Below are 27,119 nucleotides of genomic sequence, written 5' to 3'. Positions count from 1 at the left end.
ATCCTCATTCTCATTCTTTCCTTTTAATGTCTCTCACAATGCCATGTTACAAGACCAGAATGGACTTTCTGGTGTCTCTGATTACTGAAATTCCTCCTTTCTCTCAAGGTACAACTTAGATGCTACCATTTACAAAAAAGCTTTTGTCTACCTTCCTAGTTAAATTGTGCTTGAAGCTGTAAGCTGAAAGAGTGTTCCTTTGTGAAATATTTCATATCATTGTGATAACTTTCCCATTTTGTACTGTATGTAAGTTATTTGTATATGAGTTTAATTCCCCCATTAAACTGTTGTTTTGAGGACAGTTGTAAGTCTTATTCCATCTTTGTTCTCACAAAGCTTTCCTTGAACACAATAGTACTTAATAATTTTTGGTTGAGTTTCTGTTGAAGAAAGGAAAATAAAAATAAAAATAAACTAATAAAATGATAAAGGACCAGAGACTGTATTGGGTAATGGCTATGTCTAGACCTAAGGAATGGGCTATTTCCCCTTCTCCTTTAAAAGCAGACAACAGCCTGTGGGTACTAGAGTTAGGCTCCTTCTTACTAGTTATGATAAAGCAAATAAAGGAAAATAAAATATGAAGATTGGTTGAAAGAACAAAATTATTTAACTCTTGACAACAGAAACCTTAGGACAGAGCATAATACTTAAACATGTGAAGAGATGTCATGTGGAAGAAGAGTTCAGCTTCTTCAGAATTAGGATCAGTGGGTCGAAATGACAAGAACAAACTTTGGCTCAATATATACTTCCTAATAGGAAATTTCAACAAAGGAAAGAGGTATCTCAAAAATATGCCTAGGTAGAAGCTACTTCTTCTCACATGATTCTGGGCATTAGACAGGAAAGTGGACTGGCTGATCTTTAAGGTCCCTCTCAATTTTAAGTTGCTACAAGCTTATGCTCAAACCATAAACAACATGAGTCTAACGTCAGAGTACATCAAAGTAAGATGTTCAAGAAAATTGAAAGTAAAGGTATCCCTTACTAAGTCTATATTTTAAAATCTGGCATTCATGTTTGGATATACCTGTCTTACTTGAAGATTTCTACTCATATTAGTACATATATATATATATATAGAAGTACCTGAATAGTTAAAAAAATTTTTTTAAATGAAATTTTAAAAAATTGACATGTGAAAAATGTAAAGGACTACCAAATCTAAAAGGATAAACACTGTAATCGAGAAAAAAAACCAAAACAAATTCTAATTAATTCTTATCCCTTAAATCATTTAAATATGTATGACAAGCTTATGGCATTCTCAACTCCTTAAAAATGTATTAACTACCATCAAAAATCAATATTTAGAATTAGTGTTTTTATGAGTACATTTTATAATTTCATTTACTTTAAGCATCACAGAGAAGCTTAAGTGATAACCATTTGGTTTGTAGAACTAGTGTGAATGGTATAATGATTTCTAATGTTTTGCCTAACACTAGTTTACACTTAGATAAAAATATATCTGCTCTCTCTAACACCTCCTGTACTAGCTCCAGATTTTGAGTAGTATTTCACATTATTTACAGTTTGAGACTGAAATCTACATACTGATTACCTCTATGTAATCAGAGAAGTTCTGTTTCATCTTCCATAAGTAAGATCCTGATCAAATGTGGAAAATATTTTCTAATCCACTCATCTCTATATTTGTGTCAGATAAAAGGTTTATTAACTTGAAAGTATTTAAAAACCCTTAATTGAGAAAAAAAACTGTTACAGTAAAAAGTAAAGTTAACATTAACTTTACCTGAAATTGTAGCATTTCTAGGCGTTTGTCAGTAAATTCAAAGAGTGCTAGTGTTGTCTTCATCATATACAATGAGTTGACCATGAAAGTAGCCATGTCAGCTGTGCCTAAATTACTTGCAGACACAGTACACATCTGGAGTAAAGGATCCAAAACACATGATAAAACCTAAAAATTGAAAGGGAAATATAATTTGTACATTATTTAGTTCACAAGCAAGTTTCTATTCTCCTAGGCTCTGAGAATACAGAGACAGTACTTCAGTATCAATAAGCAGAGAAGGAAGGAAGATTATATAAAAGTAAAAAGAAAACTTCCAAAGATATGATTAATAAAACTTAATATTTTTAGAATTTAAATAGCTGTATGGTCATTGAACAAACTGACCTTTTTAATGACAATAAGTTGACTTATTTTAAAAAAAAACAAGTGAAAGAAAGAGGTAGTTAAAAAGATTTTGCTATATACCATGTCATTAAATCTTAAACAGACTATGCGATAGAAGTACAAAATTAATTAAAAAAATAATTGGCAACACACCTGCACAAAATCTGCTTGCCGAGCATCTAAAGGCACAACTGAAGAGTCATGAGATGCCAAAACTTCTCGCAGTAATGCAAGTGTCTGGCTTAGAGCAGAGCTTGGTCCAAGATCAGGTGGTGGGAGTTCAACCTGAAACATAAATCACTCATCATTATTTATATTTACTCAGTAAACTTCAATAAACAAAAAAGATGTTTTTGATAAAATGCACAAAGGTTTTATATCTTACATATCAATTCTATTGTTTACCCCAAATTTTATCAAAGCTATATATTTTGTTCTGAAATTTCCAACAATTAAAATGTCAGCTTTTAGATATCTTTCTTCTATAGGTTACCATGGCCAAAAAAAGTTTCACTATTAACCAGCCTACTAGTGATACGTCTTTCCATGACTGGTGAGACTTGTGCTCAGTCTATTCACAGGGCTATATAATCAACATGGAACTCTGAAGGAGAATGGAGTAAAGAAAGTCATTAAAGAACATTAAATAATATCCTATTCCAGAAAGAGAAGATGAACTGATGAAATGGCAAGAGTGAGGGATGACCAATGGGAGACATTAGTCTTCTGCTGGTAGCTGTGTGATGTCAGGGGAAATCAGGAAGGCCTCCACCATTTTTAGGTGGAGTCCTCTGGTGAATTCTTGGGAGGAAGAAAGACAGAAATGAAAGTCATTCAGGATGGGCAAAAATGGATGAGTTGCAATCTGAATCACTGGAAGGAACTCCCAGACTGATGGCATCACAGATTCATTTACATCTTTGAATACTATTAGATTGACACAATAAAATTATTTTGAATTAAATTAAAAGCAATGATAATTTTTGTTGAATAAATTGTTTTATTTGTTAAACAATAAAATAAAACATACTGAGTTCCAGAAAATAAAGATATGATGAGGAAAAACAATTTTATGAACTGCAGGTTAACATTTCATTTTTGTTTTAGTGGGAAATGAAATGGTGTGCTCTTTTTGCTTTGAGCACAAAGCACAAGGAAACACACAGCAGGTCATCTAGCAAGTGGGAGAGCCAAATGCAAAAGCCCATCAAGATGAGATCCACTCCCATCTCAACTTTATCCCAATACACACATTCATAGATTACAGGGTCTATGAAGCTGATCCTAGAACACAAAATATGGGTCAGGAATGCACAATTAGATGTAAATGCAAGCCACATCCATTGAATTAAAAAGGCATTTGTTAGGATGCCCTAATACCCTTTGGGGAAGAAATAAGAATATATTAAAACATGACTGTTAATTGTGGAATGTCATCAATGTAATAGAATCTAGACCTTAGAATTAGTTAATATTGAGATCTTAGATGAGTCCACAGACTAGCTAACTACCTTGTTCCTGGTAGCATGGACATACATATTTTTTAAAATTAGGCATATCAAGAACTGCCAAAAGAATCCAAGTTAATGCTATCATTTGGGTATTAAAAAAGTGATATACAGATGACCCTGCAAAGAAATTTACTCACAATTAATGTTGGTCTCTGACATGAGATGGCAAGAAGATTTACAATATAGGTTTTATATAACAAAGTATATACTAAAATACACACATACACACACAAACACAGAGCTAGTCCTGGTTCTCCAATATTTTTAATAAATGAAAGCTAAAGCTTAGCATCTAGAGTAGTGCTGAGAAGGCTAGATGGGTAGGCAGTTAGTTATAATTTGTTGTAACTACATAATTTCAGCAATTAAGACCAAAAATTCAGTCTGTAATTTTCATATCTTTTAAGTTAAAAAATGTAAAATACTGGTACTTAGAAACAGAAAGCTCAGGGAATATCTCCATTTATGGCCAAATTTTCTGTTATTAACCAAAAGAGAATAATCACAGAAATTGTGTAGAATGGTAGAAGAAAAGTATAATGGAATTTAATTTTATTCTTTGACTTAAAAGGAAAATATGTTCACAAAAATCTTACCAAAGTAAAAGCACTGTGTAAATTATCTGGAAGATAACTGCTACTTGAATGCAGCTCATCCAATAAACTGTCATCCTAAAGATGGCTTCTGCAGTTACATGCATTTATCATGTACCATTTTATGTTAGGTATCAGTATCTGTGTCTTCTCAGTCTGTTATATAGTTTAATATTAGGACACACAGTCTTTTCTAAATTCTTACTTTGCCACTAGGTGGTTCAGTGGATGGAGCTCTGGATCCACAGTCAAGAAGACCTAAATTCAAACCCAACCTCAGATATCTAACTAACTCTATGGTCCTGGGCAACTCACTTAACATCTGTCTACCTGTTTCCTCCTTTGTAAAATGGGGGTAACAATAGCACCTGTCTCCCAACAGCTGTGGGATGACCAAATAAGATATTTGTAAAACACTTTGAAAACCTTAAAGCACCACATAAATGCTAGCTATTATTATAACTATAATATTATAGTGCTCTGTACAACATAAGGCATTAGTAAGTATTAACTGAATTAATGAATTAGAGAATATACATGGACAGTAGAGGTGGTATTTGAACTGGCTCTCTGATGCCTGGCATAGTGGAATTCCCTTCCTGGATCACTGCCTTGTCATGGCACAGGGGCTCACATAGCTCAATGCAATGCAGGGTTACCAAAGACAGACAAGTTACAGGGAGGAGTTCTGACAAAAGATGATCCACTAGGGAAGAAAATGGAAAACCTCTACAGTATCTTTGCTAAGAAAACCCCACAGACAGTATTAAAATGCTGAAAGATAAGTCCCTCAGGTCAAAAAGTATCCAACATATTAGGTCTATGTGCTAGGTCACAAAGAATCAGACACAAGTGAACAACATAGTGGAAAGAGGCTTACACTCAAAATCCAGTCTACACCAGGTTCATATCCTGGCTCAAATACACTAGGGTAGAGACCCTATACAATTCACTTTCCCACTCAGATACTTGGTTTCAACACCTGCAAAACAGGGATACTGATACTTTGAAAACCTACCTCACAAGGTTATTTTGAAGAAAGTGCTTTGTAAACCTTAAAATTCAATTCCAACAAGAAGGAAAGGAATGGAGATGACTAAAGAAATCAGTGCGAACATATAGGAAAGTCATCAACCAAATTGGTCTTTGTTTTCAGAGGTGGGGAGGGAAGATATATAGAAAAGAAAGGATATATGACTAAGAACAATAATAACTATAATTAATAAACAAGTATTCCTGCTCCCCCAATATTACTTCCATGTACATATAGAGTCCTACTCAGAGGCATTATCATAGGGAGTAAGGTTACCTAGTGAATTTTTTAGAAGTTCTACTGATGCCTTTTGAGTTTACCTTAGTCATTTCTAGACATACCTCTCCCCTCATGCTTCCTTTCAGTGATTCTATCATCGTAACAAAGGGAAAAAATAGTTAGCAAAACTGATATATCAACCAGCTTAATATCATATGCAACATTCCACACCCATAGCCAACCAAAGAAGGGGATTACATTTCTCCATCCCTTCTCCAGGGCAAAAGCTGACCATTATAATCATACCAAGTTCAGTTTCATTCTACTGTTCCTGTTTGTACAATTGTATACATAGAACAAACATACTATTTCCCTCATTCTGCTTACTTCTCTCCAAATCACTTCACATAAATTGTTCCACATTTGAACATTCCTTAGCATTAAAATAGCACAATTTGTTCATCCTTTTTCTAATCAATGTGCCCTATTTCGTTTCTAATACTCTGTTGACACAAAAATCAATGCGATGAATAACTGAATGAGATCTTAGGAGAGTTAGAGATGGTAAATAACAGAGTTTTCAAACTTACACCTTAAAGTGGACCTGTACTAGGTGTTTGTGTAAGCATGTACGAGTATGTATGTGTGTGTGTGTGTGTGTGTGTGTGTGTGTAGAAAAAGCAACAAATATGGCTTCCCAGATTTTCCTTTCTGTATAAAAAATACCCTATTTCCAACAAGTATGGATGAGTTTTCACCACTTGTCCTTGCTTCTCATTGTTTATGAGACACTGGTAGGTGGGGAAGAAAGATGTTGTTCCTCTGTACCCAGAGTTATATTTTAGCATCTTTGAATACTATTATTGGTTGGAGAGAAAAAGGAGAAAAGGACCAGAAGAGTCTGGCTCACCCCATGGCTCATTTTGTCAGTGTATTGGACCAGTTGTCATAGAGAAAGGGTCTGCTCTTGGGATCCTGACTAGACTTTAAGATACTTTCCTAGAGCCCAGGCACTCATCCTTCTATACAGGAAGCCTTTAGCTCATAAAAGCAATGCTTGTCTATGACCTGAATTTCCGATTCAAATTAACCTTCCTGAGCCAGTCTCCAAATTCTAGGAATCAATAAAATAAAAAGATTAACATTTACTTAGGGCTTTTTTTGCTTAGGACTTTCTATCTGGGTATTTGAATCTATGAGGTGGGTGATCAGCACTGGTATCAAAAGAGAAATTCTGTACCTGTGTGAAAATTTTAATAAACACAAAAGCAGAAGATATATCTTATAAGAAGGAATCATATTTTAATTTTAGTCACAACTTTCATTTTTTAAAGGCTATTCTTTTTGGCACTTTTCCAACCCAATTAAAAAGTCTATTAACAAAAGTACTTCTTCTGTTTTTTGCTAATAAGACCTAGAATTCCTTGCCTGTAATAAAGTTCATTTTCTTGATACTTAATAAAACCAATCTAGTTTAAGAGGAAGAAAAATCATTTATAAGAAACAGGGAAAAAGAAAAAGATACAGATAATTTGGAAAATAAGAATATCAAAATCTAAAGAAACCAAAAAATGGCAATAAAGAATTTGAAACTAGTGTGGACATGAGCTAGGTATATGCTAGAAATGAAAATATTATTGTAATCTATTTTTTTCCAAATTAAAGTCAAACTATCCTGCAAATGGGTTTAATTTGACCAAGAGCAGCCTGTTTACAGTATAATACTCTTAATAATCCATTTCTCATTCATTTTTATATACTGCCCCAAAATGTGATATTAATTCTGAATAAGTATTTATTCAAATTGCTATCCCTTTTCTCTGTATTCTTCTGCTTCATTCAATTAATCTATCATATATTTTTTATGCTTTGGTCATTTTATTTCTATGTGAAAAATATTTATGAAGTGCATATTATGTTCAAAACACTATATCAAATGTTATGGGGAAGACACAGGTAACAGGGACACTGACCCTGCCTTCTCCAGACTTTCCAAGGCAGCAGAGTAAAGGAGAATGAGATAGGGAGTAAAAAAGATACAGTGATGTGACAGTTTAGGAGAACATAATTCTGGGGGACAGATATCAAGGAAAGTAGCATTTGGTATGATCTTGTTAGATGGACAGGATTTTAAAAATCTGAGTTGATTAGGGGAAAACATAAGCATAGGAAAACAGTATATCTCAAAAGAGGTGTGGTTAGTTCACTCTGACTAAGGGCATAGAATACATGAAAGCACATGGAGTTATATGAGAGAAGGTGGAAACCTAAGTTTATATCAGGCTCAATTGCAAGGCAACAAACAATGAACACCTAATGTGTGGCCTTTCTGAGATAGTTTCATTGCCTTCATGGAACAATAGTGAATACAGTGAGACTGAACTGGACTTCGAGTACCAAGTTAAAGATAAAGCTGAAAAAGATTTTAGTTGGTATATGGTAAGTTCCCATCATATTTGTCTAATACATTTTTCTATTATCCTCATGGCTTCCAACAAGCTTTTGTTTTGTTTTGAGGGGGGGAGGGTAAAATGATGTTTTATCAAGAAGCAACTGGGCAAAAATACTCACTTTCCATATCATTTTCAAATAGCTACTCACCTATATGTCCCAAGAGATTTGTACTTGACAGGACTTATGTTTGCAGAATTACAATTTTTTGGTTGGAATGATAATTAATAAACATTGTGTTTAATCTCAATCTAGTTATTTTTTATGTACTATGATTTAGTCTAAAATATTGATACTTCCAAGAAAATCTCATTTATATATGCAAGTTTTACATGTGTCATAGTAAGCACCCTGACATACACAAGGGGGCCTGCTATCTTACAGGTTCATTGATCTGCTTTTCTAAAAGGAAAGGTAACTTTTGAGGAGTTAAGAATCTCCTTTAATCAAGCACATACATCATTCACCAATAGAGAAAAATACAAGAATAGGAATAAAGACCAACAGACAGGCTTCCAATTGTCTGACCACAAGCAATAAATATATCACAGATCAACAGACAGGTCCAACTGTCTAACCAGTTACCACAGAGGGGAGTGGGAAGGCAGCTCCTTAGCAGCTTCCCAGAGTCTCATTTGGCCAAACAAAACACTTCTAGTCAGTAAGCCTCAAAGTAAAACCTCACCCTCAGAGTATTTATACATTTTTTAGAGCCACAGGGCATCACAACCCAATAGAACCAAGTACCTCATTAGAAACTTAACAAAAGGTGTAGGCCTTCCTACAAATTTTCCCTAATCAAACTCCCCTTTATGGGTAGGCCCATTAATGGGTGGGGAAGATCTTCTTTAATCACATTAAAATAATTAACAATAAAAATATATAATGCTGTTTCCAGTTAAAGAAACTCTTGTTTCTGTACTTCACACCTAGTAAAGACTCTTGGTAGATAAAGGCAAGATTCAATCAGAGGCACTTGATTACACTAAAACAAAAACAACAAAGGATCCTACTTTGCTTGCCATTACAGCATGGGGACTCCTTTTTTCCTTTCTTAGTTTGGATTGTTTTACCTTATCACTCATTTAGAGAAGCATTTGCTTCTCAATGGGTGAAACAAAACGGATAGGAGAAGCTGATCTATCTTTTCATTTTAAGAAAAATAGTATGGGCCTAGTGAATGTATGCTTTAAATTTTGTATTTGAGCACAAAGTTAGGAAACATCCATTATGAAAAAGATTCAGGAATTCAATTTAATTGAAGATGTTCCTTTTACTTAAGAACAGGATATAAGGTGCTGGAATATTCAAGAGGAAGTACTGGCTAGATATAGACCCCTTTACTTCCTCTTTCATGTACTATTAAATCAATCGTAACTTCAAATTTAGCAAAGTATAGATTTTATAGACAAACCACAATAGATACAATATCACCTCATTTTAAGTTAGGCAATCTTTCACTATTTTTTTCCTCACTAAACTAAGAGTACAATTGTAATTTAACATTATTATTTGCAGTAAAAGAGGTCCATTTAAAATTAACAGTGAATAGCCAGGAATGATTTTCTTAATCCTCTGGAATCTGGCAGCTGTGAGTAGCCACTAAACAAATAGAGAAGCACTTTAAATAAATTGCACTTTAGAATCCAGGATCTATTTTCTGTTTAAATTCTTCAAACAAATAGTTTTTAAGTATTTCATATCATCTCTAATAGATGATTCTGAACAGGGAAACAATTAATTAAAATTATGTTCTATCACCAAAAAATTTATTTTCTGATTTTTATAATAAAAATGTTCTAAATAAAAAAGATGAGTGTTTAAATGACATTAATTTCACAAACAAAACTGAAATTTCACACTCAACTTTATCTTTAGTCATTTAATTACAATATACTAAAATAATAACCTAAATGGGTAATAGTCTTAATTAACAGATCAATATAAGGAGCTTACAACCAAAGCATAGAAAATTGCTATAGACAGTGATATGAAGTTAGGGAAGCCTTTATAAAGGTAAACAAGGAGAAAATTAGAGGACTCATATAAAGAGATTTAAGAAAGAGGCACTAAAATTAGCAGCAGGAAGTGAATACAGAAGTGGCTAACCTTGGCTTTGTGTGCTTCTGGTATCTTTACAATTCCTTCCCTCCAGAAAGCCCAAACACCTCTCCTGACATATCTTAATATAAGAGGACTATGGAAATACACTTTTGAATAATGTTTTCAGGGACACAACACCACACAGTTATTTTAAAAAGAGAGATTCCAGTATATAGCACGTATAGTTTAGAGAAGAATGAATATTATTTAAAAAAAATTTTGTGGCATAGTTTTCTCACTAGTAAAATGGTCAATAAATTCTAAACACATACTTCATAAAGTTAATGTATGGATTAATGAACACATGATCATTTTGTTTATGAATAGCAGAGACTGTAACATTTGTTAAAATGCCAACAACATCAGATGTTACTTATCTTCTTAGAAAAGTTTATATACTCATAAAGAAATCAACAAATGGGCTTTTATAAAAGAAACATGTTAAGTTGGATATTTCTGAATAGGATAAAATCTTCAAATACCATATAGGTTTCCTATTAAACTTAAATTTATTATTTACTGTGCTTCTACTATCTGTCAACTATTAAAAATAGCTGAAGAATAGTTAGTCCTTCCTTTACTATATTTGAAAATTATCCAAATGTCTGAGTTTGGGCAAGGGCTTGTAAAGAAATATATTCCATTTGATTTAAGAGTAAAATAATTCTGAACTTATGGCACCACATTTTTGTAGCAGTTTTCTGATAAAATGAAAAAGACTGAACTTCACTGCAAAATTATATGAAAAGTTAAAGTTAAATGAAACTCTTGATTCACCTAGATTACTACCACATGTGAAAGGAAAAGACATAAATGCCTGTTTTTCTTCCCTCCAAATTTAGTAGAGTGTTAAAATTAGCACAAGGGTATGGTAAATTATGAGAAAACTTTAATAAAAGTAGGAAATGCTTTATCCCTGTTTTTTCTTCCACATTAAAACCAATATACCCTTCATTCCTTTTTTTTGATTTACCTCATAGATTAGTCAGATGTCCCCATTATTTATGGGGCAGGTCTAAATAACAGACAAAGGTAAAATTAGGTTCAACAAATAGCAAAAGGTAGTAAGAATCACAGTTTTCAACCACCTAACACACTAATTCAGGTACTGTTACTTTAGATGTGAGATTTTTATCCACTGTCCACACAACAAATGAACATAGCACTGAAGAAATATACCATATTAATCTTGCTATGTGCATTATAAATGAAACTAGAGGAAAGAAGGAAGGTGTGAGTAAACAGAAAGATCACTCACAATTTCTCCTTGCAGTAGGTGAAGGAGCTGGCTCAATAGCTTATATCATCTGTTCAGAAAGCAATAAGAAACATTGTTTTATCATTTCCTGAGACATTTGGTCAGCTGGTATTGGAATGCTCATGATTTGCAAAAGAATCATTAAAATAACTGTAGTTTATGCATTAACATCTGTTCCAAAGGAATGGGGGGAAAAGGATGGAAATATAGATAAGAAATGAGAGGCCAGTGACTTATTGTCTACACAAACACTTTCCATCTATACATCATGAATATTTCCATTAAGAAAAGAATTAGGTGGCACTAAATATGGTGAACATTGAATAATATCACAAAAATTAAATAATATTCCAACAGAGAGGAAATGATGAGGTAGGAGTCATTCTTGAATCAGCCTGTGCAGACTGCTGACTTGGTGGAGGATCAAAATTAATACAAAGCTAGAAGAATGAAAATGAAAAAAAATATATATTAAAACAACTTTGACCTGATCTAATAAAATAAGCTATTAATGCCAAAAATGAGATATGTACTAATTTATTACAATTTCATGGAGAATTTAACTGAAGTAAATCAATAAATCCAAGACCTAATGGACAAACAAAAATGCTTGTTAGCAAATAGCTGACTTACTTGCCAAGTGGAGCTACAACAGCCATCTCTGGGCAAAACCAGTTTATGAGATATACTTATTTCTAAAATCCTACAGAAAAGTAAGGTGGAAAAGTTATGAACAATATCGTCTCATAAAATGGAGAACGGTGACAGGTAAAAGTTTACTAATGCAAAAAAAACTTAGTAAGAGCCCCAAATAAGTAATTTTCTCTCTTTTTTTTAATATTATGTCATTTTATTTATTTATTATTTTTCACAGTTCATATCACATAAAACAATTCCAACCTTTGGTCAGGTGATATTTCTTTTAAAGCATTTACAATATAGACCACAAACAAATTTTTTTTTAACAGTATCCAACTGAGACACAAATAATAACTATGTATGCTAGCTTCATAAGCCCTTGACCTAATTATCTCCACACTAATACTAAGAATTAGAGTATCCTAACTTATTGTTGTTGATCTAAAGTCCTAAGTCTAATAGCTTAATTTCAGACTTGACCTCAGATGTTCCCCTACCAACAATCTATAATTTAATTGATCTGGTATTAACCTTACAAACCTTTTGACTATAGGAAATTGCCACTAAGAATAGGGACATTGCAGGGAAAAAATATCTCCCCAACTTCATGTCAATTTCAGGCAGGAGTAGATTGTCAGCTTGCATTCAGTGAGGCTTAGGGTCTGCCAGGTGTCAGTGGGAAAACTGAGTCAGGAGAATCCTACCTCAGCCCAGGCTGAATAGCCGCTCTCCTACCCTTCCCATGACATCACCTTTTTCAGTTCCTACCAGCGTCTCACAGGCTTACTAGCATCATGGACTGGAAGCTCAGACCGCTTTTCTTGCTATCCATACCTGGAGTTAGACTCCAAAGAACAGTCACTTAATAGTCTCATAGCATCTTAAAATAGCAAGTTCCAACGACCAGGTGTCAGATATGAATATAATTTCACATTGGCTAAGGAACATCTTTTGAGACAAGTCTTAAGTGCCTTACCTGCCTTTCTATACTTGTTCCTGCTTAAAAAACAATCATAAAATCAAATTTATCATTAAAACCTTAACTTCTCCATCAATGCCAAATTTTACTCGAAGTTACCTGCCTCTATGAGATTTAGACTAAAATTCATTTCCCCAATCTAAAGATGTCTCTGATTTAGTCTCAGTAATTAATTCGGCCAATTGTTTTAATACTAATTGCTTTTACATCACTTTGTAACATCTCCAATTTTTCTCCCCATCTGTCCCCTCCCCCCATCCCCTAATTCCTTGCATTCTGATTATCTCTTCCCTCAATGAGCCCTTCCTTCTATCACACCCCACCCTTCCCTTATCGCCAATCTTCTCTCTTTTCTTGTAGGGCAAGATAAATTTCTATAGCCCATTACCTGTGTTTCTTATTTCCCGGTTATGTGCAATAATAATTCTCAACATTTGTTTCTAATACTTTGAATTCCACCTTGTTTTCCCTCCCTCCCTCCCCATCTCCAATGAGAAGGAAAGCAATTCAATACAGACCAAATATATATCGTTTTGCAGAAGACTTCCATAATAATCATGCTGTGTAATACTAACTGTATTGCCCTCTATCCTACTCTATCCCCCCTTATTTTTTTATTCCCTTGTTTGACCTTGTCCTTTCCCAAAAGTGCCTATTTCCAGTTATTCCCTTCTCCCATTTGCTCTTCCTTCTATCATTCCCTTCACCTCACCCCATGTCTCCTCCCCTACTTTCTCTAGTATAAGATAGCTTTTCATATCAAATTTAGTGAGCATGTTATTCCCTCCTTAAGCCATATGTGGAGAGAATAGCTTCACTTTTCCCCTCTTCTCTTCTCCTTTTTCTCCTCCATTGAACAAAATTTTTCTTTATCTCTTTTATGAGTTACAGCCTGCCCCATTCCATTTCTCCCATTCTCCTCCCAGGATTTTCCTCCCTCACTGGTTAATTTTTATTTTATATATATATATATATATATATATATATATATATATATATATATTTGTGGATATCATCTCTTCTGATTTAACACAGCCTGTATTCTCTGTCTACATGTGTGTGTGTGTGTGTGTGTGTGTGTGTGTGTGTGTGTGTGTGTACAATCCCTCCACCTACCCAAATACTGAGAAAAGTCTCAAGAGTTATAAATATTTTCTTTCCATGCAGGAATGTAAACAGTTCAGCTTTAGAAAGTCTTTTATGATTTCTCTTTACTGTTTAGCTTTTCAAGCTTCTCTTGATTCTTGTATTTAAAAGTCAAATTTTCTATATAGATCTGGTCTTCCCAACATGAATGCTTGAAAGTCCTCCATATCATTGAATGACCATTTGTTTCCTTGAAGTATTATAGTCAGTTTTGCTGGGTAGGTGATTCTTGGTTTTAATTCCAGTTCCTTTGACTTCTGGAATATCCTATTCCAAGCCCTTCAATCCCTTAATGTTGAAGCTGCCAGATCCTGTGTTATCCTTCTTGTCTTTCCACAATACTCAAATTGTTTCTTTCTAGCTGCTTGCAGTATTTTCTCCTTGACCTTGGAACTCTGAAATTTGGCCACAATATTCCTAGGAGTTTCTCTTTTCGGGTCTCTTTCAGGAGGTGATCCGTGGATTCTTTCAATATTTATTTTGCCCTCCAGTTCTAGAATATCAGGACAGTTTTCCTTGATAATTTCATGGAAGATAATGTCTAGGCTCTTTTTTTTGATCATGGCTTTCAGGTATTCCCATAATTTTTATACTGTCTCTCCTGGATCTATTTTCCAGATCAGTTGTTTTTCCAATGAGATGTTTCATATTATCTTCTATTTTTTCATACTTTTTGTTTTGTTTTCTAACTGCTCAGTTTACCTCATAGTCATTCATTTCTCTGAACTCAATTCTCTTTTTCAGAGAACTATTTTGTTCAGTGAGCTTTTGAACCTTCTCCTCCATTTGGCTAATTCTGCTTTTTAAAGCCTCCTTCTCCTCATTGGCTTTTTAGACCTCTTTTGCCAATTAAGTTAGCCTCTTTTTAAAGATGTTATTTTCCTCAGCATTTTTCTGGTTCTCCTTTAGCAAGCCGCTAACTCACTTTTCAAGCTCTTTTATTGCCTGAGCACAATTAAAGTTCACTTTGGACGCCCTGGAGGCAGGGGTCTTAACTTCCTGTGACAGTATGCCTTGTTCTTTCTCATCTGAAAGGATGGGAGGAGACATTTGTTCACCAAGAAAGTAACCTTCTATGGTCTTAATTTTTTCCCCTTTTTGGGCATTTTCTCAGTTAGTTACTTGACTTCTAAACCCTTTGTTAAGAGATTAGACTCAACTGCTTGGTTCCCCTGGGCTTTCAGCAAGGGTGGGGCTGTCATTCAGGGCTGGGGTTTAGATCAGCTGCTCCCTACTGCCAGAGGTTTAAGCTGGGCTGCCTGAACAAGGGACTCAGGTTGCTTCCTGGCCTCAGTTGCTGCCTGCAGTCTGCTGCAGAGGCCTCTGCCATTGCCTGGGGCTATTGCTGAAGAAACCCCCTTCACTCTCGTTCAGCTGGAAAAGCCCTCCCCCACTGACTTTTGGTGCTTTCTTTGTCACTTGTGGGTTGCAGTATCTGGGACCCTCCCTGCTAGGAGCTCTTCCTGGAGGTCTGTTCAGGTCCTGTTCTTCCCAGTGCTACGTGGCCAGGGCTGTGCTCCGCTCTGCTCAGCGTCCAGTGAGATAGACCTTTCCTGTTGGTCTTCCAGGTAACCTTTGGCTGGAAACCTCTTTCACTCTGTTGTTCTGTGGCTTCTGCTGCTCTATACTTTGTTGAGAGTCATTTTTATGGGTATTTTGTGGGTTGTAGGGGAAGCGCTAGAGTACATGCATCTTTCTACTCTGCCATCTTGGCTCCGCCCCTAAGTAATTTTCTTAAGAGTATTTAAGGATGAAAATGGAAGGATGACAACAAATGGAAGATAGAAAAGATCTGCAAAGATTTTCATAACAAACTTTAAAAAGCCATCAAGGATAGCAAAATCTTCACATTTGGCCTCCAATGTTATGATTTAGTGTTGAAGAGGACAAAGACAGAAATCTGTGTTGGAGGTACGATAATTGTGAGAGTATAGAAAGGTCAATTTTTGAACTATCTAAAAATACTAAAAGGCATGGAAAACACATCTCAGACCTATTATTTCAAAAAAAAGATAGCCAGAAGAATATAATTATTAAATCATATGCCAATTTCCCATCTATATATAATTTTTATGAAAAGAAGCTATATGCACAAAGGATATATCTGATTAAGGGAACAGGTAAAATTTTTACAAGCAATATTCCATAAGAAACACATCTTATTTAGCACAAAATTGGTTTAAAGATGTGATACCTGTGTCTGTTGTTGACACAAAGGCATGTGATTCAGTAGAGCAAAATATCACTGTAAAAAAATTCTCCTTCAAAAAGATGTCTCTTATAAATACATCAAAATTAACTGAGATGCAACAGAGATAATTACGTTTGATATTAAAATTAAGTTATAAGACATGGATACAGGTATATGCTCACCAAAGGTATCAGTTATGGAGGAGATTCAATATATAGTTCAAATCAAGAGTGGATTCCATAATATGTAGGAATAATAGCTATTGAAGTCCTGAAGTGTAGGCTGTGCTAGTTTCTCCTTAAGGTCTTGCCAAGAAGTATGAGCTAACTTTCCTTAAAAGGCTAGAAAGCTATGCTCAACACTTGAATGGTCCAGGAGGCTAAGCTTTAGTTACTGATTTGACTTTCTAGTTGACAAAGTCAGTTTTATGCAGACTTGGCAGATGTCCCACTCAGAAGTGACCTGAGTTGGTAATCCAGTTGACCCACCTGACCCAACATATCCTGCTGACTAGACAAATTTGCATACAGAGATGGGGGGTGGAGAAGGGCATATCTACCTAAACCAATATTATATCCTTAATGAGTATCCTTTCCATGAAATTGTTAGGTAAATTTTTTTTTAAAGTTTTAGATAAGAATATATAAGATATGTGTCTCATTTTGCTCTGATTCTGAACATGAATCAGTGAACCAAGCTGAGTTAGGCTTAGATTATTTATTGACGGTGAGATCCTCCAGATGTTCCAGTTTGTAGATGACACTGTGGTGTTTTCACTGTGCCCCAAAACATTGCCAAGATTTCTAAATAAGATCCAAAATGTTTAAATGGCTGGATTAAGACACTAGGACACCAGGGCCTACTCAGTAAGGGCATCTGATCATTTGCCTACTCCCATCATTCTTTTCTCCACCAAGAACAACAACCCTACAGGACTTACATCTCAAGAGATAATATATTACCAGTTGGTGTGTTACCTGGCTCATCTTCAGTAATCTACCCTGGGTCTGAGTTGTCCTGATGTGTTGGCAAGTAAAAATTCACATAAACTCTAGCATCCTCTGATCATCAATCACTTTTCATCTAATTTTAGTCTCTACTTTTAAATTATTTCCTTTACAATTTGATGGACCCAATATTATCTTTTGTTGTCTAAAAGATGTCATCCTTGTAAATAAAAAGGACATGCTAAGTATGAATGTGCAAAGGTAGACCAAGACAAAAAAAGAGTGAAGGGTACTTCTGGTAAACTTTTTAGGAGAATTCTTAAAACTTATCAAATATTTTTCTATATTAAGGTATTCAGTGACTTTGGGAAAACATATAGGGATGAATTTTTTTAAAAGAATTATTGTTACCATTTACATTGTTATCATGTTATCATTCATTTTTGACTAAAAATAGACACTACATTTATATACATTATCTGCAATAGGAAATAACTTCTGGAACAGATCTTAAATCAGTCTGCTAATCAAACAATGAGAATTTATGTACCAGCTACTGTACTAGATCATAAGGACAAAAAGACAAAGAGAAAACAGTTCTTGTCTTCAAGGAGTTTCCATTTTAACTGGGGTGACAATATATACATAATAGATACAAGGTGACTTGGGGAGAGGTAGCAGTTGGGGGGAATCAAGAAGAGCTCCATGTAGATGGCAGTGCTAGAGTGGAGTCTTGAAGATGATTGGAGGTGAGAGGATGTGAATTTAAGGCATAGGAGACAGTCAGTGCAATGACACAGAGATGGAAAATGGACTGCCATATGTGAGCAGATGAACCATTAGGGATGTTGATAACAAACCTGAACTCATTTCTTAATGATTAATAAACTCCCACCCTGTCATACTTTCCCAGTCACAGTGATTTCAAACCTGCTAGCTATTCTTATTCAAATGCTGTCCTGGCTCCTACACTGAATATTCTTACTGTCATCTCCTCAACCCACTGATTCCTCCCTGCAATATCCCACTCTAAAGCATGCATTCTACTAGGCACTTTGGAATGCCTGCTCCACAGGTAACACACTTGCTTTCATCCTAACCTTTTCACCTTTCCACTATTTTAATCTTTGACTCACTGAAATCTGGCTCCCTCTTGATGACAAAGCTTCTCTGACACCCTTTCCAAGTTCTAGGTACACTTTCACTCATAACCCTTGCCTTACTGGTAATAATGATGTTATTGGAATACTCCTTGCTCCCCATTCCAACCCATTTCAGGCTCTTTCTCTACCACCATTGTTGGGACTGGAAGCTCAATTCCGTGTGGACAGTCTCGGGCAGGTAAAAGTGGGACTTCTAAATCTTAGAGTCTTACGAGGCCCTCCATGAACAGCGGGGGTTCGAGAAGGTCAGACTGAGCTAGCTCGGCTAGCTCGGGTATTTCCGCCTCTCCCCCGGAGATACCTGATGGGTGGAGTCTCCCTGCCCTCGAGGTCGTCCCGGATTGGAGCACACTAGTTACCTAACAGCACGGTATTGAGATGCAAACTGTGTGGCTGAAGATTAAGTAGGATTGAGGAAGCCAGAAAGCTCTCTCTTAGCAAGTGTGGAGCCAAAGAGAAAAGTAGGGCTCCGCTTCTTTTCTTTCCTCTCTCCCCTCCCCCTCTCTCCCCGCTTGTACTTCTACTTCCATTCCCTTAAGCTTAGCCTTCTTAGGAAATCTCCCCCTCTTCGTCCTAAGAAAGAAGACCCCCTGCACTTGTAACCGAAACCCTGTAATAAAGCTCAACCCCTGTTTGACTCTGGAACGTCCTTTCTCTCATACGTGCATCCGGCGTGGCCAGCCGAAGACCTGGACAGGTAAGAAAGACTCGGGTAGCCCAATACAGGCCTCTAGGCTTGGCACACCATCTCTCAGTAACTTCTCCTAATTTGAGACTTAGTCTATTTTTAGCACTTGATCAAGATTCTGGTAAGTATTATCTATAGACCTCCAGGGCACTGGCATTCTTCCCTCAAGGAATTCAGTGCTTGGTTTATGGTTTTTCTCCTCTCCCCAACTCCGACAGTCATATAAGGAACATCAACACACACCGACACCCCTTCAAACACCTTCACTTCACAGTTTCTTAACTTACTCATTTCCTATGACATATTCCTCCATTCCACTCCAGCTACACACAGAAAGGGAAAGGAACTCAAAGTGACAGTATAGAACTGAACACATAGGTGATGATTCTAAGTATTCTACCTCCATGTCAATGAACTCTCAAGATCCCTTATCTTATCACAATCTCTTTTCATTCCCCCATCCTGCCTCACAACCCTAAATCCTGTTCTTCATCCTCCCTGGGCCTTGGCTACACTCTCCTCCCTTCCCCACACTGAACCCTTGGGGCATCAGTTCCATTCCACAATGTCCTTCTCTCTAGTCCCCACTCGTCTATCCTACTGCCATGCCAATCTTGCTCTGAGACACTCCTCAGCCTTGGATAACTCCCACCTTCCTATTTGTTTGCTACTGAACAAATCTAGAGAAAATCCACAAATCCATGTTGATGGGCCCACTACAAATTTATATTATTACATCATTTTGCATGGGCCCCATTGTCCAAGACAATCCTTTAGTCTATTCCTTATTAGTTCATTAAACCATTCACCACAGCAGCCTTTCTAGTCCTTTTTATTCCTCCTCAAATGTCCCAGGGCCCCAACTTCCTCACTCTCTCAGCTGAGATCTTTGCTTCGTGGAAAAACATTGAGGCCATTCACCAAGAAATCACTAGGGCAACTTGGTGACACAGTGGATAAAGCACTGAGCCTGCAGTCAAGAAGACCTGAGTTCAGTTTTGGCCTCAGATACTTACTAGCCATGTGACCCTGGAAAAGTCATTTAACCTTTTTTGGCCTCAGTTTCCTTAACTATAAAATGGGGTAATAACTGCACCTACCTGTCAGGGTAGTTATGATGAACAAACGAGATTATATTTGTAAAGTGCTTAGAACAGTGCCTGGTGAAGAGTAGGTGCTATGTAAATGTTTATTTCTTCCCCACTCCTCCCAAGAAGAGTTTCTACTTCTCCCCTCCTCCTCCTCTCACATCTCTCAGATCCCTTCTACCACGATCTCTGCCATTACCTCACCTCCATGAAGAGGTGGCCAGCTCTTCTCTTTGTCAAAGTTAAACCCTTTTCACACAAAGTGACCCCTTTCCATCCCATCTTCTCTAGCAGATTTCATCCTCTATCATCCCCACTCTTGCATTATGATTTCAATCTCTCTGTCTAATGGCTGCTTATCTACTGTCTACCAACATGCTCATGTTGCCACCATTCACTAAAAACCCTCACTTGGTCTATCTATACCTACTAATTAATATCATGTATCTCTCCTCCCTTTTTTTGCTAAATTTCTTGAGAAGTCTATTATTGGTGCCCTAACTTCCTTATCCTTAACGCACTTAACTCTATACTTTGGCTTCCTGATATTATCATTCAACTGAAGTTGCTTTCTCCAAACTTACCAGTGATCCTTAAACTGTCAAATCTAATAGCCTTTTCCAGATCCTCGTACTTTTTCAGTCTTTTGGTAGCCTTGACAATTTGATCCCCTTCTCCTTGATACTCTCTTGTATCTAGGTTTTCATCACACTATTCTCTCCTGATTCTCCTCTTATTTTTCTGATCTCTACTTAATCTATTTTGCTAGATCCACATCCTACTAACCCTGGCTATTCCCCCAGGGTTCTGTCTTGGCTCCTCTTTTCTTCCCCCTCTATACTATTTCACTTGATGATCTCATCACCTCCCATGAATTAAACTGCTAACCATGCTAAAGATTCTGAGATCTACTTATCCAGTACTAGCATCTCTTCTGAACTCTAATCTTGTATCTCAAACTGCCTACTGGACATCTCAAATTGGAGGTCTTATAAGATTTCATTCAAGAGGATATGAATATATCACGAGAAATTCTCTACTACTAAAAATAATTCCAATAAGACAATTTATGTATTATATAAACAACATATTCACACTTTTAAATCAATATTTCAAAGACATACCTTGTCCATTAGTTTACTTGCATGAAGACTCAAGCTATTGAAGAATATTTTCTTGCTTAGCAAATGCATTTCTTCAATGGTGGTCAACAATGTGGTTGCACTATTTCCCACAATACCGCTGAAAAGAGGAGTATATATTTTCACAAATCAGAGATGGACAACATTCAGATATCAGAGTATCAAATGCAATGCTTTAAAAAAATTTCATATAACATAACAAAGATGTAGAAACTGGGACTTCAGAGTGAAAAATCAAGGTAAGATTTTTTTTATTATTTAAAGATGACTAAAAAAGGTTGGTGATCACTTTCCTTAGTTAGCTTGTCAAGAAAGGCCATAAATGTTTTGTACTATCCTTTATGCAAAAAAAATATTGCATATGTCTTTTAACTGCTCCAAGTCCTTAATTTATCAAAAATAAAAATAATACACATGCTGGAATTAGAGTTTTGTCAAAGATGGGGAAAAATACTAGTAAAGATTCAAACTTTTCATATTTTTTGGATACTGTATAACCTGCAAAGCCCAGAGAATATTAATTGCTCTACGTTTATTTAAAAAGCAAAGTTGTTAAAACTGATGAATTTTTTTCTTTTTAGTTATAAGATGAATAAATGCATTCAATAAATATTGATGAGATGTTGTGATTTCAATATTTTAGAATATTACAGAGTGGACTAACTATGCACTAATAACAAAACCCCAAATCTTTGCCACTTTACTACAACATCTTAAAATTGGAGACAATTCATGATTATTTGGTTTAAGGTAAAGAAAGCTATTTAATGATAGATAAGGCTATGTTCTGCACACTACACTACTACAGGCATGTTTGGCAATTACTTTTCTTCTATATATAATTACTTTTAAAACAAATAAACTTTTTACCTTTAAGGATATATACTTCGTAGTTAATATTTGAAGGCTAAAACACTTTTTTTGGTTAACAATATCTGATTATTTAAGAAATTACAATTATTTCTTCTACCGTAGTAGCATCATATCTATATATAATATTTCTCAATTCTTTATAAGCTATATGGGTTGAAATTTAGATTAAGCAAAAAACATATCCTGAATTTTTAAAAACCTATATAAACCAGGACATCAACGCACACTAGAACCATAAATTTGCTATTATAAAAGTATGTTTCAGCATTCAGGGGAGGCTACTAATATTATTATTTAAAATTATTTGTTATAACCTACACTCAGCTACCTATTTTAAATTTACTCAAAATTCAATGACTCACTATTGTGTTTGGAATAAAAATAAAAATTCTTTGCCTTGAATTCAAGGAAATCAATAATCTGTCATCACCCACTTTCTCCAAATACTTCATTCTCTAGCCATTGGATTACTTTCTAACTCCCGTCCCCTAAACTTGCTTGTGCTTTTTGCACTCTGTGCAACTCATGTTGTTTATTATGTCTGAAATGTCCTCTTCTCCTCTTAGCCTGTTGGAGTACTATTTATCAATATAGAAAAGGATCTCTTTGTTGCTATATATGGACTTGGAAAGGGAAAGGTAGGTGGTGTAGGGGTTAGAGTGCTGAGCCTAGAGTCAGGAAGACTCACCTTTGTGAGCTCAAATCTGGCCTCAGACACTTACTAGCTTTATGACCCTGGACAAGTCACTTAACCCTGTTTGCCTCAGTTTTCTCATATGCAAAATGAACTAGAGAGAGAAATGGCAAACAACTCCAGCATCTTTGTCAAGAAAACCCCAAACGGAGTCAGGAAGAATTGGACATGACTGAAAAATGACTTAACTACAACAACAAAACTGACTTAGAAAACTACAAATTAACATTATTTGTGTTGTATTGTTTTTGTTATTTGTTTTGTTAAACATTTTCTAATTACATTTTAATCTGATTCCAGCAGACCTCTTTCATAAAGCATAACTCAAATGTCTCCTCTACCATGAAGGCTATCCTGATTCTGCCATCAGTAGCACTCTCTTTTGTAATGACCAGCATATGTACAGTATAATGTTATATATTATAATTATCTATATATGTGTATCATATTCTAATTAGATTGTAATTTCTATGTGGCTAAATATGATGTTCATTTACATTTTATTTCCCTCTTGGAATCCACGAGCATAAATTCTACAAAGAGAAGATAATCAATAAATATTGAATGAACGAATGATTGAATGATAAGGTATATAAGGAAATTCTGGTATAAACTACTTCGAGCTATCTGTGATGCAATAATAAATTTAAGTTTGGGAGATAACATTATAGCAGAATTATTTAGATTCATTTTAAAGCATTTAACTTTAAATTTTTTCTTTTAAAAAATCATGATTCTATTCTACATGGAAATAAGGAATTTTATATTTCCAAATGGAAAAAGCAAAATGTTGAGTAAACATGCATGTTATTATATTATTCCTTAATGAAAAATATAATTCTAAATAAACCATTTCCCTTTACATCACATGTTACTTTAGCAAGTGATATAGAAGTTTTTTAAACTGCTCATGTAAAGGGCCAGGATTACCCTATTTATTAATAGTGTAATATGATACTGAAAATGGATTTAGCTAAATATTTTGGAAAATGTGCTATCCAAGGTAAATTCGTATGAATTACATTATGAAGATGGTCCATTATAAAACACATATAAAGTTTTGCAAAACATTACATAAATCTGATTTATTATTATTACATGGCTGATTTAATCAACTTTGAAAATGTAAATTTAGACTGCATTAGAATTTAAATTTGTAGGATTTAATCCAAGTTGTGAGTGATCCAATTATATTCAAGAAGTGGTATAAGAATATTGTTAAGGAAATGTGTGATTGGGAAAGGAAGTGTTTGGTCATGGTCAGGTGGTACAAGTGAAAAATTATAAATGCATAGCCATCAAGTTCCACTGATACCCTCAACGTGTAAAAGAAATGATGGACAGGCCCCCACACTGTTGAGCGCATTCCTTATGAAGGATCTACAAGAGAACCTAGTGGTCAAGCATTACACAGGTTGACAAAGCCATGGATACATGGGATCTGTTCTGATGGAAGAAGCATCTATGTTGATGATAATCTCGGGTCTATTTCAACAGTTAAGAAGTACAGTGATTTCACTTACCTAATTGTATGATGATAGAATTTGAGAAGGTTAGAAATTTTATATAATAAAACTGCCCCAGGCTCAGCAACAATTACTTGTTCAATTCGGACCTGTTGAAACATTAGAAGGACAGAAAGCTGCACATTTTCTAAAGGTACAAGTTTATGTCCTTACCAATCCATATTACAAAATGACAGTGAGAAAAATGAATATAATATTTTAAAATTCTAGAAATAGAATGGAAACTTGAAATAGTTTGGAGAATACCAAGGTAGAGTAGGAAAAAAAAGCAGGTGTACGTCACAATAACAATGCTATTCTCCACAGAGTTTGGTATGAGACTGTTGTTGCTGGAAATGGCAATACAATGAGATCATTTTATGGATTAGCACCAGAACATACTGGCTTTCAATTCAACAGTGAATAGCAAAAGCAGCTGCTAAATCCCTAAACTACAACAGATGATCACTGGCAATACATTATAGTGACTCCAAATATCTGGAAATTATAAAAATATTTTTGCCCTGCAATTATTACACCTGATTTTTTCCTTTTTCCTCTTAATAATGACTAACCAGAGATTAAGGAAATGGATATCTCTGAAATTAGCATCAACATATTTCCCCAGTAATTGCAGGATTATTTATATAAATTAAAACAGCTCAAAATTCACCTCTTCATCAAGAAGCTGTCTCTGACATTCCCTAGAATTCTATTCTACAATGTTCTTTCCCTTATTTTCCATTTCTTCAAACTTTATGAGTAAAATCTATACTAAATAAATTTATACTTGTTTTATGTGCTGTTTTTTGTCATTAGTGTAGTTATTTCCTATGTTGTACCATGTCTTCCTAATGATTATAAATTACAACTTATAAATTGTTTAAATACATACAAACACACACATAGATATGTGTGTATATATGTGTGTGTGTATCTATTTGTGTATATATCCATATATAACACATTAGAATTCTAAGCATAAAAATGCTAATGTATATTGGAACACCTATAATTTTAGTCAACTATCACAGTATATGTCATAATTTAAACAAAAAGAGATTGATCCAAGTTAAATTTTACATATATATTTATGATCTTATAAACAGAGGCAGCTCAAAAATCTTTGTTATGCAATTGCTACCAGCTCACATTAAGGAGGTCATAGGGTTGATACATTTGCTACTAGCAGTATGTAACAGTAGCATAAATAAGCATCATAGAAAGGCTGGGGGTAATAGGACATTTTAATTTAAAAATCATACTTTCCACAGTTGGATACCTTTTAAACCCAGACTAATTTCTCTTAGATGCTGAGGCTGTGACTGTAATAACGTTCATGGTTGATTTATAGCGTCTGATACATTTTAAAGCAGTGACATTTTAAAGTCTGGTATAACTGTTCAAGTTCACAATCAGAATTATGTTAATGTTCACAAATACAATTTGGTCTAACAAGTTTATAGTAAGAATTTGGCTATGTGATATCCAGAATTCTCATGATTTTTAAACAGTTCTAAACTGAGAAGTAGTGCCCCACAACTCCCTCCAAACACCACTCTTCCTGCCAAGTTTTTGATGGCAAAGAAAAGCACCCAATAATAACAAATACAGCTATGATAATTAAAGATCAAATCCTATGTGCTATGATGCTATGGCTGCCTCAAAGGAATTTAAAGGATTTAGAGCAGGAAGTGAGCTTGATGATTACCCCTGCTCTTTTCTGCCCCTCTAAGAGATGAGGAATCTGAAGCTCAAAATGGCAAAGTGACTTGCTCAAGGTCACAAAAACAATAACTGATATAGCTGGGATTCAAAACAGGAGGTCTGGATTCAGATCAACTGCCAAAGTGAGAGCTCACCACTAACTAAGGCTAATTAGTCTGCCACATGGAAGGAGTATCTGGTTGGTGATAGCTGCAAAAACCCTGCCTTCCAGGCAAAAGAGAGAACAAAAAGAAAGAGTGAGAAAAACTGCAGAAAGAACAGTGATTAGAATGATGAGGATCACTAGAGACAAGAAGCAATGGAGATAAGACACAAGCTTTCAGTGGAGACAAGAAACAGTGATAAGCAGACACCAGAAAAGTGACAGTGTGAGCTACAATCCCTCAACAAAGAAACAATGCCAAAAAAGGACAAGTCACATCATGCTAATACTGGAGATTTTTAGTGACAGAATTGTTTATAAAGTTGGAAGGGCACTAAGAAATGTTTTGCTATTTGTTTTGCATTTGCTTCTCCTATACCCACTGGGGAAAAAAAAGCCTTCCTCTGCTAAGAAACATAAAAAGGAGTTGGTTTTTCTTGATTCTATTTCAATACAGTTTCTCAAGATAATTCCTTTCACTTCCAACACTCATGTTTTTGTCTTGTTTTTCATCAGATATGTTCTGATATGTACTCTAGATTTTAATTTTTAATTTATTTAAAAAAAAGTTTAATTGAGGTATTTTGTTTTTACATCAAAGTTATTTCAGGATTTCTCACTCTTCCCCCTGCTCTGTACCCTCCTTTTTAACAAAGAAAAAGAGGCTAAGCAAAAACATCCAATATAATCATTACATCTGATAAAATATTTTCAATATGTGCAGCCTTAGACAAAGATCACTGCTGTTTCTTAATTGTTCAGAATTTAACTTCTTTTAAGTGACTTTTTCATTTTTACATAATTATAGTCTTTGTGTTATATTGTCTTTTGCTTCTGCTTATTCCATACTGCTTCAGTTCATATAAATCTTCCTGTT

The 27,119-nt window shown here is 35.0% G+C and overlaps 1 protein-coding gene across 1 annotated transcript in view; it reads right to left on the bottom strand.

Moving 5' to 3' along the window:
- Nucleotides 1-27,119, bottom strand: part of COG6 (component of oligomeric golgi complex 6) — a 149,918-nt gene that overhangs the window by 36,024 nt on the left and 86,775 nt on the right. The window contains exons 12-15 of the mRNA XM_072610437.1: nucleotides 24,391-24,482; nucleotides 21,283-21,400; nucleotides 2,303-2,434; nucleotides 1,763-1,930 (exon numbers count right to left, since the gene is read on the bottom strand). Of these exons, the coding sequence (XP_072466538.1) occupies nucleotides 1,763-1,930; nucleotides 2,303-2,434; nucleotides 21,283-21,400; nucleotides 24,391-24,482 (510 nt within the window). The remainder of the gene's footprint in view (nucleotides 1-1,762; nucleotides 1,931-2,302; nucleotides 2,435-21,282; nucleotides 21,401-24,390; nucleotides 24,483-27,119) is intronic.

The sequence above is a fragment of the Notamacropus eugenii genome, chromosome 5, assembly GCF_028372415.1.
Source record: "Notamacropus eugenii isolate mMacEug1 chromosome 5, mMacEug1.pri_v2, whole genome shotgun sequence".
NCBI lineage: Eukaryota > Metazoa > Chordata > Mammalia > Diprotodontia > Macropodidae > Notamacropus > Notamacropus eugenii.
This window is presented reverse-complemented; position numbering and strand designations above follow the sequence as displayed.